The sequence below is a fragment of the Acinonyx jubatus genome, chromosome C1 (assembly GCF_027475565.1).
Source record: "Acinonyx jubatus isolate Ajub_Pintada_27869175 chromosome C1, VMU_Ajub_asm_v1.0, whole genome shotgun sequence".
In the NCBI taxonomy this organism is placed as follows: domain Eukaryota; kingdom Metazoa; phylum Chordata; class Mammalia; order Carnivora; family Felidae; genus Acinonyx; species Acinonyx jubatus.
This window is the reverse complement of record NC_069381.1, coordinates 61,272,742-61,286,509: the sequence shown is the minus strand read 5'-3', so window position 1 is coordinate 61,286,509 and position 13,768 is coordinate 61,272,742. Positions and strand designations below refer to the sequence as shown.

Sequence of the window (13,768 nt, the reverse complement as noted above, 5' to 3'; positions counted from 1 at the left end):
AAGACAATTTTTGTCCTAGAAGTGTTTATGGGTTAATGGAGAATAAAAAAATAAATAATTATGAGACAAAATCATGTAAGTGCATGAAGTGGCACAAAATTCTGTGACCCATAGTAAGGCATGGGTGACGATGGGGTAGCCCCAGAAAAGCCTCCCTTATGATCTAGTGATTAAACTGATTGAGATATTACTGATGGCTTATTAATACTTTGACAAGATTGGGGGGTGTCAAGGTTAAAAAATACAGGGTATGGGGATAGGTTAACAATAGGTTCAACACAGGGTATGTATGGGACATAGTAGAACTCCTAGTTTGTCTAACAGTGTGCATTACTGGGGATGTTATTGCTATTTTATACAGGATAATTTTTTTTAAGTTTATTTATTTTGAGAGAGAGAGAGAGAGAGAGAGAGAGAGAATCCCAAGCAGGCTCTATGCTGTCAATGTAGGGCCTGATGCAGGGCTTGATCCCACAAACCACAAGATTCTCACCTGAGCTGAAACCAAGAGTGAGACACTTAACCAACTGAGTCACCCAGGTACCCCTGTACAGAATAATTCTTTATTTTGTGGAATTGTCCAAAACATTGTAGGAAGTTCAATACTCTGGCCTTAGCCAAACTAAACACTGGTTGCACCTCCTTTAGTCACTGGGACTACCAAAAAGTGCCTCACACAGATCCCAAACTCCTAGCATGCATTTGAGAAGAGAAGTGACCGTATCACTCTCTGCCTAGAATCATTGGAACATATGATACTCAGCAGGAGGTGTAACTGGAAAACGTACCATTGATCATTTTGGATTCCGGGATGACATAATTTCACTTAATTTTAGAGGTAATGGAGAATTATTGGTGGTTTCAAAGTAGAGTAATGATGTAACAGGAGTTCTACAGAAGGAAAGGTCATGCTGGCAGTAGAGTGTTAAGTGGATCAAGGCCAGAAGAAAGCCGGAAGGGGAGAGAAGTTAAAGACAAAGGAAGCAGAATGGTCATGTGAGACATAAGGACTGGGGGGTTAACTGTGTGTGAGTCTGTGTGTGTGTGAGAGTTGGAGCTGAGGGTTAATATGATATCACAAGAAAACTCATGAAGACGAGAGAAGCAAGGTAGGAGGAGCTGAAAGTGCTCATGAGCAGTGTTGAGATTGCTGATTGTGGTGAGCTGGTGAGAGAAATAAATTGGGGATGAAATGGGGATGAAGAATGGAAGAGCACATTCGAAGAGCCTGAGGGAAGGTTCAGTACAAAGATGCATGTAGGAGAGGTGGTAGATTAAAAAGAGAGTCTTGACATTTGCTAATAAGAAGGAGACGCTATTGCTTGTACTTGATAAACATTCTGCTCCATAACAGCAAATAGCCACACTCTTCTCACCGCTCTCCTTTTTTTTTTTTTCATTCCTCCCAGGAACATCAGTTTCAGGGTGCTATCATCTTACACAATTGCTGCATTCCGGAAAAACTATGTGTAAATTAAAATTTTATAACTTACATTCAACTTTTATAAGTTAAATTGCATTCCAAGTGCACTCGGCAAGCTTTCTATTTAAAGGAACCTTTTGATGGACCCTTTCGTAATGTGAAAAATTAATTCCAAATGTATCTGTTTTACAGTTGCAGTCCCTGGATCTCTGGTTTTCTTCTCCTGGACAGCTAACTAGGTCGTGGCGTTCTATTCTCAGAGCCCAGCCCCACACAAACACTAATTGGTTTTCGCATCTGAAAGGTTGTGTATCACTTTGTCATTTCTAAATTTACATGATGTAATCCATGTACAAGATGGGAGAGATTTCATACCCAGTGGGAGGAGCAAGTGCCACATGCTTAGTTTTCCAAATATATCTAGAGACACAAAATATTTTAAAAGAGGCAGTACTTCAGAAGCGCCTTCCTCAATCTCAGATTTCAGCAATTTGTGGTTTCAGTAGGAACTGGCAAATCCCTATAACCTGTGGAAAAAATATCTATTTCCCACCTTGACATTTATTTTAGGAAGAACAACAATAATCATTAAAAACAAATATGCAAAGGAACAACAACCAAAGCCATCACCAAATCATGCATCATAAAAGTACAGGCTATGAACTTCATAACCAAAAACTGAAAAATAAATGCACCATTTTAAAGGCACTGTTGAGGGCTGTGAGACCCAGAATTGGAAGCATACATTAGTTAGGACTACACCATTCTCTTAAAAGCATGATGCCAGGCTAAAAATTCCACCTGTGTGATTCTAACGAGTTAGGATGCCTCTTAGATCAGCAGTCACTAGCACACTGCAAGGATTTCTGGGAGAGGCCACACAGGTGGTCAACCTTCAAAACGATATCCTTTGGTTACAGCTGCTGGGTCACCTCTGCTCTCACTTGCCTCTCCTTGTTTATCCCCTTGGTTGTATCCCCTTCCCCTGGAGTGACTGACAGGTTAGCACTGTAGCATTCTCTTCTAGCGTGCTTCTCATACTCAGAGATACATATTAGAATCATCTGGGAGATGTTACAAGCTTCTGACGTCTGGGTGCCACCCCCATGTGTTTTGGTTTAATTAGTCCTGGGCATTGGTACTTGTAAAAGTTCCCCGGGTGATTCTAACGTGCAGCCAGAGTGGAGAGCCACTGTCTTGCAGGCTGTTAAACTCGTGGCCCTGCTGGGCTTACTCCATCAGTTCCTGTATCCTCAGGCTCTTTGACTTTAAGAACCTATTGATCTCTGGTCTCACTTGCTCTGTCTTTCATATATAAAAGCTGAAAAGGCAGGCTTAGGAGAAGTAGCTGAATTCTTTCCCTGACCGACTTCCAGAAGAAACTGGAAGAAGTCCAACAAATATGAGTATTGGCAAAATATATCAAGCTTCTGAAAAGTGCCAACTCCTGTGCCAGAGAAATTCAGTAAGCATAGAAGAGACTTAGGTGAGAATTCTAGCTCTGCCTCCATAAACTCAGGCAAGTGACTTATCCTTTCTAAGCCTCAGTTTCCTCATCTGTAAAATTGGAATACCTACTTCCTAAGGTTTACTGAGATGACAACTCAGTGTCTAAAATAGCATCCAGCATGCAGCATGCACTCAATAGTGATAGGTATATAAATGGAAAGCACAGAGAAATTTAAGCTTTTTCATTGATTATGTTTAAAATTAATAACAATTATAATTTGTTGAGCCAATGTATCCAAATCTTTATCTATGAAACAAATATTTACTATGTATCGACTTTATGCCAACCATACTGCTGGATACTAGGGGTAGAGTTATGAATAAAACAGACATGATTCCTATTTTAGTGAATCTGACAGCTTAGCTAAATGCTTCACCTATTTCTGTAGTTGATTTCAAGCAGTCCAGAGACTGAACTTGCTGGAGGGATAGTACAGCTAACACACTGACATTCAATGCACCCACACAGCAAACACTCAGGATGTACTACATTGTTAAGAGAAACCTGAACCAAGTAGAGAGCCAAAGACTTAGCAGAATTCTGCAACAGTTGTGAAGGGCCAGAAAGGTAGAAGAAATCTTATGAGACTATCAAAAGGAACATCTCAAAAAACCTGACGGGTTTTTCCCACCCCATTTGAGCAGTTTTATTAGCAGTGGTATATTTCTCGGGGTTCTTGAAGGCCAGAGAAGTTGTATTCCCTCCACCCCCAACTCACCCGATTGGGAGCACACCTGTGCCTCCCGTGCTGTGTAGCTGTCTCTGTATTGTAAATTGTGTGACTTACCTACATTCCTGGAACTTATATTTTTTGCTTGGGTCTACTGACATCTTTTAATCAATCACTCACTCCTGTGACAATACTGCCTCTCTCAATAACAATCCTAACAGCTGGTGTTATTATCTCTATTTTATGTATAAGACTTAAGAAACGTGCCTAAGGTCATTGGGCTGGTAAATAGCAAAGCTGAGAGTGAACCTCAGTCTGTATGACTCCACAACTTATCCTCTTAACCTCTGCCTCAGAGTAGACATACTTCAGGTGACTGTGCTTTGGAAATATCAAAATCTGACCATTCAGAGAATTCATTTTAAAACCACAAGTAAAGAGTAGGAAGACCAAATGGAACTAGAAGACAATGCTGTGACTGAGCCTAATCTAATCTTGGGCCTATGGGCCCTTTATGAAATTATATAAGAGACTGGAATCTAATAAAGAATTGTGTCCAGTTTGCCTGGTTATCAATCAACCTGCTGATACTTAATTTTATGACATTCTGTAGATTAAAGGCTTCATGATTCAGATTCCCATCTCTTCATAGCTGTAGCTGCCACTCTTTTGTTAGACCTAGAGTATAATAACTACAGCTAAAAAAGCAACATGAGCAATTTGTGTATGGTATAAGATCCTTGATAACTCCAGATAATCCTTCTCCATCTTCAGGGTAAAATTTCTTACTCTGATGATGGAGAGTGTGAGTGAGTGTGTAGGCATTTATATGTGTGCCTGAGTATACATGTAGAGCAGCTCATGTGTAAATGCTCAGGAGCTCATGCAGAAGAACAGATATTTTAAGCCATTTTTTTCCAGATTTCCATAGGTTGCAGTATATATGCAGTAGGGTATCCATTCAGCTTACAAGTAAACGCCTTTTCTGTTTCCCATCCAGAACAGGGGTTCCCGGCAGCCATGCTTATATTAATGAAATATGACCCCACGGCCACTCCAATCATGTTGTTTATACCAGCAGGGGCCATTTGATCCAAAAAAGGCCAATCACATTCTCTCTCTCATGGCAGACTCCATTTATTCTTAATTCATTATGGTTTCTGTATCTATGCCTTTTGTCATGTGACTTTTCAGTTCTTTCTATTAGAGGCTGTGTATATATATTTTCTCTTCCTATTGGATGTTGGACTCAGCTATGTGACTTGCCCCTAGAGCTGGCCCATAGAATGCCATAGGATGCAACTTGAACATAGGCTTTAAATGAGCATGTGAAGCTGGGTCTGTCTTCTTGAATTCCTAGCCTCTGTCCATGAGAAGAACATGTCTCAGGTAGCTGCTGGTCTGAGGACAGAGAAAGACATGTGGAATAGCCCTGGATAAAATCTGTGCTCAGAGTCAAGCCCACCAATAAGCAGTTCACAGGCACATGAGCAAGAAATAAAAGCTTATGATCAAATATTGTTGAATTTTGGTATGCATTTTATAAAGAATTATTATGGCACTACATAACTAATATATCGCTTCTTGAAGCTTTACAATTAAGCTGAGAGACAAAAAGATCTCCTATTGAGAGGAACAGGGGCATGTAAATGGCAGAGCTTGCTATGGAAGAATGTTGAACTTTTTTTCCCTCTTTTTCTGACTTGCTCCTTTAGTTAAGTTTCTCTCTCTCTCTCTCTCTCTCTCTCTCTCTCTCTCTCTCTCTCTTTTAAGGTAAAGTTTATATAAATGCAATTAACCATGTTAAGGTAAACAATTTGGTGACATTTAGTGCATTCACAGTGTTTTACAATGACCTCTATCTAGTTCCAAAATATTTTCATCACCCCAAAACAAAACCCTGTACTCATTAAGCCTTTATTCCTAATTTCCCATCCCCACCCCAGCCTCTGGAAACTACCAATCTGATCTTTTCTTTTTTTTTTATAATGGGTTTACATATTACCTATTATGGATTGAGTTGTGTCACCCTCCCACCTAATTCGTATGTTGAAGCACTAACCCCTTATGTGAGGATACTGGAGATGGGGCCTTTAAGGAGGTGATTAAGTTTAAATGAGGTCAGAAGAGTGATGTCCTGATCCTACAGGACTGGTGCCCTTATAAAAAGGTGAAAATTGCAGAGCTCTCTTTGCCATGTGAGAGCACAGTGAGAAGAAGGCCATCTGTGAGCAGGGAAGATGAGCATCTGTAATTCCCACTGGAGTCTGACCATGTTGGCACCCTAATCTCAGACTTTCAGTCTCCCCTGGTGAAAAAGTAAATTTCTCTTATTTAAACCATCCAGTCTGTGGTATCTTGTTATGGCAGCCTGAATTGACTCACACACTTATTCTGAATATTCATATAAATAGGATCATATAACATGTGGTCTTTGTGCTTGGTGTCTTTCCAATGAAGGCAAGTTTTCAAGGTTCATCCATGTTGTAGCATGACTGAAGAACATCTTATTGTGTGTGTACCACATTTTGTTTATCTGCTCATCTGTTAATGGATATTTGGATTGTTTCCACCTTTTGGCTATTGTGAATAGGACTGCTCTAAACATTTGAGTACAAGTATTTGTTGGAGTACTTGTTTTCAATTCTTTAGGGTATATACCTAGGAGTGGAATTGCTGGGTCATAGAGTAATCCTCAGTGTGCTGAACCTTTGGTGCTCAGATCCTAAAGCTGTTTCTTGGTTGCCACACAAGGAATTCTTCCTTGGATTCCATAAGATAACCACAAAATACTTTCAATAAATTCCCTTTGTTGCTGTAGCTACACAATTCTTACTTAAGCTAGAGTTAACTGCTGTTACTTGAAACTTAGAATTACTAAACTAACAAATAACAGAATTCCTATTTTTTGGTCCCATAATATTAATATAATATTATAAGAAAAATGGGCTAAATCCTCTTACTTCAAAGTTCGGCATGGGGTGGTAAACCCCCCATTGATACTAACCACATCAGATAACTATCTTGATGAGATTCTGGAATTCATCTGGACTGTGAGATTGTTGCTTAGATTGCTACTCACCTTTGGGACCAGGCAGCATAGGACCTTGCATTTAGAGCATATTCCAACTCAAAACGACTTCGTAAAGCTGCCACATGGCTCCGGCCAGGCCCTCCACGGCTCACCAGGCAGTCAGAAGAAGAGGAAGGTGACAGAGACCCACTGCTGTTACTTGATGCGGGAGACATCAGCTGAGTGAAGAAGGGGTAGTTTCAATCCTTTAATAAAACCAACAGGCTTAGGGCAAGAATAGAATATAGATTTATTTTAGCTTTCTATTCTAGGATTTCTCATTTTTAATTTCTATTCATCTCAGCTTGCTTCTGGCTTTTCCTATCGGCCTCTGATGGCAACACATGGCTCACTTAATTTACTTTTTTGACCCAGTTCTATGCTGAGAGCTGGCCCTTTAAACTTACACTCATCTTTCAGAAAACATGGTAGGCTCAAATCAGATTCATAAAATAGATATTTAAAAAGTGATTATTTAATGGCTAAAAGATTACATTTTTCACAATGGTGATAAGATTCATGGCAGAGTTCCTTTAAGTTGTAGCTTAAAATTATCCCCTTTATATGAAATTATTTCCTTTACATAAAATGAATTTATACACTTTTCCAAGAATACATCCATTTTATAAAATGAAGGATGCTTTAATGTCTGGCAAGCATGAGGACTAAAGAGAGTCTTTGGGAGAGAATTTTTAAAAATAGTTACAAATAGTTAAATGTAGCTAGAAAATAGAAGAGTATTGAGGGAAGAAAATGAGAAGGAGTAGAGAAAAAATAGGAGAGTAGTTTTCTTGAATTTCTGACGACCTTGCTGTTTATGCACTTTACCTAACCCAACTGAGAACATTAGTGCTTTGACATTATAATTTCCTAAGACATGTAGACTGTAGGCTTGGGTTTAAAAATATAATATATGTAAATTCTAGGCTCTTCACAGTAGCCAAGGCATTTCTAAGTAAAGCTCTGAGAATCATGTGATGTCAGTGTTGAAATGAACCTTCAAACTCTTCAATGATTGAATCTTTTCCGTGCCTCTTTTCCAAGTTAGCTATGTAAGCTGATGGGGAGCTTCCAGTGATGGGGAACTCACTGCCTCCAGATCTGTTCATTTATCTTAGGACAGATCTGACAATTAGAAAGAAAGTTCTTTCTCATTAAAACAAAACAAAACAAAACAAAAACCTTAATTACCCTTCATTTCTATCTGTTGGCCCATAGAGAACAAGGCCAATCCCTTTGCATGTGATCATTTTTCAGATGTTTAAAAAACAGCTCTTGGACTCATCCTGATTTTCTCTTCTCTGGGACAAACACCCCTGGTTCCTCTAATTGGTTCTTACATACATGACTTCAATCCATTCATCATTCTGATATCTCTCCCCTAAAATTTGTGTTCCAGTTATAATTATCCTTTTAAAAGGACAAAACTGGGTACTATTTTGTTTGGCTATCTCAGAAGAGAGAGGAATAATCCCATCCTTATTCTGTAGCAAGACAGCTACTTCACATTCTAACTCCCACAGAGTTTGTTATCCATTGACATTCATGATGCTCCTAAACCATATCTCCACCATTTGATATTCTTACTGTTGTTTCTTTGACCCTGGTGTGTGATGTTATACTGATTCTTGTTAGACATGTCCCATCATTTTATCTTCTGAGATATGGAATTCCACAAACCAAGCCCCTGAAAGCTGAATCGGGTCCATTATTTAGTACAACCCAGTCCAGCAAGTTCTCTTGCATATAGTTATTCATCTTCTCTATGAGGGGAGATTGTGCTAAGAGGCTTGGTCAGTATAAGAAGACAAACTAGTTTAGGAAGTCCTACCATTGTCTCTTGTTTCTGGAATCCACTCTTTCATCTAATTGGATATATTCCCCAGACTTGGATATCTCTTTCATCTAATTGGCTATATCCCCAGCAGTTTTGCCCTGGGAAACTCAAAGGTTCCGAGTGAGGGGACACTTGGAACTCAAGCCTTAAAAGTGTCTTTCAACATTCAAGGCCTCTGGCAGATTCTCTTGTTGGTAGGGGCTGCTGAAGCCCCACCAAATATATATGTTTCAGGACCAAAGAGAAAGGAATGAAAGTTTAATGTCCAGAGACTGAAGCTACTTCCTACATACAAGGCTTCCTTTTTAGAAGTTCTGGTAAAGAGTTATGAGACAGAGCCATTCACTCCAGGCTGTAAGTGAAGACCTGGAACCCTTTCCCAATAAACTGGGTTCTAATGACACTAAGTTGAGATTTTTTTTTTTTTTTTTTTTTTTTTTTTTTTTTTTAGGGAAAAACAGTGGGATGGTTCCACTTTGGAATTTCACTGTGCGATCTCGGGTTGATGCTGTTTCCCCTGTTTTGGCCCTTCCCTTCATATGCATATGTATATATGAGCCTATATGTGTGATATCCACCCCCCTCTCTTGCAGCATTCATTTGCCTTGGGAATATATTATTATTTTTGAATTAGTGCTCATGTTTTAGCTTCCTTACTTATTTTCAAATCCTATCTTCTGACCAGGTGTATAGAAAATTAAGGCAATTAGAGAGAAAATTAAAGCAAACAGCTCCTTGATATTAAGGGAAGAAAATTCCATTAGCCTGATTACCAACATATATCACTTTATGCAACATATGTGTGGTATAAAAGCAATGCATCCCAATTAATTTATGCACTAATTTTAGTGATAATTTTCCCTTTCTTATTGAGCATAAATACACAGTGGCTTAAAATTTAATTTATGTTTCACTGTATATAGGAGCTTTTGTATAGAAAAAAGTTGATTTAAACAATTAACTTCTAATGTATTGCATGCACTTGCAAGCAAGCAGGGGAGGAGGACAGGGAGAGGGAGAGAGAATCCCAAGCAGGCTCTATTGATCTCACAAACCATGAGATCAGGACATAAGCTGCATCAAGAGTCAGATGCTTAAGGGACTGAGCCCCCCAGGGGTCACTACTGTATTTTCAAGTTTTTACATATTAATTTTAAAGCTGGGCATACCTGTGTCCATTTGCCTGACTGATTATTTGTTGGAAAGGCCTAGATTCATGCTGGATTTGTTTTTATCCCTATAGATTCAGTTAGTCCACCCTAGAAACTTAATGAATAGGTTAACAATATGAATGAAGTTATAGACCTCCATACCTACTATCTTTCTAGAAGCACCATCTTACTTATTCCCCAACACCCTTGGATACTCAAGACTTTTTTTTATGGACATATTTCAGAAGCTAAAGTTCTTACCTCAATGTTGCAGAGACACTCTTCTAACTTGGTAACAACTTCAGAAAATTCGGGTCTTCCCTGTAAATAAAGAAAAGACTTTTTTCCCCCAAAGAATAAAAGGGAGGCAACTCTCTTTGGATTTTAAAATTGGGTATTTGCATTTGTAAAGAATGAGATTAACAATAAAGTATATTTTTATTTAAAATACACTTGTATTGAAGTGTTAATTGAATGTTCATTTGCTGTTCAGGGAGGGATGTTGAGTCTCCTTCTGATAAGAGTTTTAAGTCAGAATTTGCAACTACATTCAGATAATGAAATAGTGGAAAAGCTTTAATTAGCTTTGCATGCTTTTAAATGGCAGGTTTTCCTCTTCAAAATGAAAGAATAAAAGTGAATACTAAAAACTGTTAACTATCTCAGTGCCTTATAATATACTGTACAATGTGTCTGTAGGAAAAGAACGACTAAAGCAAATTTTATAATTAGCTTCATTTTTGAAAAATGCCACCTCAGATTCAAAGCTAAGATCAATAGAAACCTTGTGACTATATCCTATTTTAGGGTTAAGATAAACTTTTTATATTAAAAAACCTGCCCTTAAAGACATTGTTCCTTATGAACTTCTGTGTCAGATGAGTCTGCTTAAACAAACATTTACTGTATTCTGATCATATTCCAAACTTTGTTCTAGTTGCTAGGGATACAAAAATGATTATGGATCTATGAAAAAAATTCTGGGAATTTTAGAAAGTGTTGTTCTCTTTGGAAGAAATTATATGCCTCCTTTTGTCAGATCCTAAGGACTATATAACCTATCATTTCTCCTTTATGTAACTTTTACTGCCAGGAGGTGGATAGCCCAATTTAACATTCAGGTGCAGTAACCGACTAATTTAGATTCTTAGTAGAACAATTTCTCCCTTAATATCTAGCCCTCCCCTGAGGACACTACTTCCCCTAGAGCCCACTCAAGTGGAAGCTGTTTTATCTTGCATATTCCTGGTACCTTCTGGTTGGTGGGGGAGGTGATGGGGTGAGTAGAGTTCTGGGTCTTCCTTACTGTTCCTGCAACTTCCGAATGGTTTCTCCTCTAAAAACCACCGGTTCATCAAGCTCTCCCACCAGTCATTCTCCCCCATTCTTTGAAGGCTTTAGTGTTTGGCTTCCTGCCATGCTAACACTACTTAGTGCTTTTAATATCCATGTAGCTCATCATCACAATAGTCTAACCTCTGGGTTCCTTTGTCTCCTCTTCTGCCTTGATCTTACACCCCACCTTCCTGGTAGGTAGTCACATAGCTCCCTAGATAGACCCTGTTACTAACAAGGTCTGCAACCCTTCAGTGTCTCCAATCTGTCAATTTCCATCAGATCACTATCTTGGCTCTATATCTCCTTTCTTTCTAGCTTACTTCTTCTGAAACCCTGACTCCAACAATCTTTACACAAACCATCTTACCACTTTAAGAAACCAACTTTTTATTGTGAACATTTTCAAATATACCCTAAAGTATGAGAGAACAATTCAATAAACCTTCATGTATCTATCACTCAGCCTTAAAAAAACATGTTTTTGTTAATATTTTCTATGTACATACATACGTCCATATCTATCTACCTACTTTTCATCTAATCTCCCCTATTTTTTGTTCATCTTACCACCTTTTCACTGTCATTTACTCACCTTGTTTCTTCCTGTGCTTAGCTTAGATTTCACTGGCAATCATAATCACTCTCTTCCATACTACCTCAACTCCTTTGCCTTATCATGCCTTTTATACAGTATTGGGAAAAATCCCAATCTTGACTGAATCCATCCTGACTGGACTTACTTCAAAATCATGTCCCTCTAGGGAAGCCTGGGTGGCTCAGTTGGTTAAGTGTACAACTTCAGCTCAGGTCATAATCTCATGGTTTGTGAGTTCAAGCCCCACGTCAGGTTCTCTGCTGTCACTGCAGAGCCTGCTTCGAATCCCGTCAGCCCCCGCTTCTCTCTCTGCCCCTCGCCCACACATGTGTGCACTCTCTCTCTCTCTCTCTCTTTCTCAACAATAAAAAAAAAAATCATTTCACTCTAACCTCAAGTGCACCCTCAGTACTCCCTTGGGAGATTACACATTTTTAGTTCACTCACTCTTCCACACTCCAGACCTGTCTTGTACCTTCTCCTCTTTCCTCAAATGTCTAATTCCCACTACTACATTGACCACTCACCAATGCCTAAATTCACATAATTTGCCTTCAGTCCCACTTTTATGGATGAATTTTGCCTGATTCTATCTGAGGCCAATTCTTATCCCTGCCTATCTTCAAGGGTATTGCTCTAACAATAATTTTCCCTTCTACTTTTCTTGCATCACCAATGTTTCTTTTATTTAATCCCAACATACTATTAATTCTTCCATCTTAAAAACAAATAAGCAACAAAATAAAACTCTTGACTACACTTCTTCCTCAAGCTAGTACTCCATTTTCTCTATTCGCCAAAATTGCTCAAAAGAATTGCCTAAATTCACAGTCTTTTACTTTATTCCTTCCATGTGATCTCCACCCAAATCACGTTTTCTCCTGTAACACTTTGCTAACCCTGCTCTTGTTTAGGATACAAAGACCTGTCTCCACATTGCTAAATTCAAAGGTTAAGTTTCAAAGCTCAGCCTATTTGGCACTGCATTAAATACAGATAATCATTCATTTATGCCTGAAACATTCTTTAATAGGATTTAAGGTCACTACTTCTCACTATTTTTCTCTTCCCTCACTTGCTCTTTCTCAGTCTCCTCTGTTAATTTTGCTTTTCTTCTTTATCTTTAAATTCTGGATTGCACCAGGACTCAGGCTTTGGGTCTCTTCTCATCTATCTTTAGAGTTAATTTGTTGAGGGTTTAATTCTGTCTCATGGTTTTAAAAAACAACTCCCAAATATCTATATCTAGCCCAGTACACTCCCTAGGCTAAATTCACATATGCAATTTCTTATATTTATAGTCTTCCCTGCTTCAGTAAATGGCAACACCATCCTTTCACTTACAGAGGCCAAAAACCATAGACTAATCTCTAATTTCTTTCTTTGTCATACTCTTGCTCCTAATCTACCAGGAAATCACATTCATTCTGCTTTCAAAGGGTATCCAGAAACTGAATGGTCAGATAGCATTTATAGCAGATGGACCCTCCCCCAGACAGCTGTAAACTCTGGACTAAATATAAAAGACAGCTACCTGAAGGCAGAAGAGAGGGAACAAAAGCTGGTAGATTCTGGAGGGAAGTCAATTAGAAAAAAGGAAAGGAATGTAGTAAGTTTTCCGCTTTAAAAATTTTTTTACAACACCTACCCTAAGGGCAGACCTCATTTACGTCTTAGGGAACAATTAAAATTCTTATGAAAGCCTGCAGGCTTGGTTGCTTAAAAAACCAGAAGATAAAATTCAGGGCAATCAAAGTTTTTTAGCTATGGTTTTATAACAAGTTATCACAAATTTAGTTGGTTTAAAACGATACCTATTTATTACCTTACAGTTTCCATGGGTTAGGAGTTGAGTGCAAAATAACTGGGTCCTTTGCTCAGGGTCTCACCAGACTAAAATCAAGGTGTCAGCTAGCACTGTGATTCTCATCTGAGGCTCAAGACCTCTTCTAAGATCACTGGTTATTGAAGAAATAATTTCAGGGGCTCCTGGGTGGCTCAGTTGGTTGGGCGTCTGACTTCAGTTCAGGTCATGATCTCATGGTTCACAAGTACGAGCCCCGTGTCAGACTCTGCACTGACAGCTCAGAGCCTGGAGCCTGCTTTGGATTCTGTGTCTCCCTCTCTCTATGCCCCTCCCCTGCTCATGCTTTTCTCTCTCTGTCTCTCAA

General features: G+C 38.9%; 1 protein-coding gene across 3 annotated transcripts in view; it reads right to left on the bottom strand.

The window, feature by feature from the left end:
• The window catches only part of TNNI3K (TNNI3 interacting kinase), a 283,164-nt gene that overhangs the window by 46,427 nt on the left and 222,969 nt on the right, over positions 1-13,768 (bottom strand). For 2 of the 3 annotated variants that reach the window (XM_027058869.2, XM_053214234.1), the window contains 2 exons: positions 9,926-9,985; positions 6,686-6,855 (listed from right to left, as the gene is read on the bottom strand). In XM_027058869.2, the coding sequence (XP_026914670.2) occupies positions 6,686-6,855; positions 9,926-9,985 (230 nt within the window). The remainder of the gene's footprint in view (positions 1-6,685; positions 6,856-9,925; positions 9,986-13,768) is intronic. The other variant, XM_053214232.1, reaches the window with a different exon arrangement.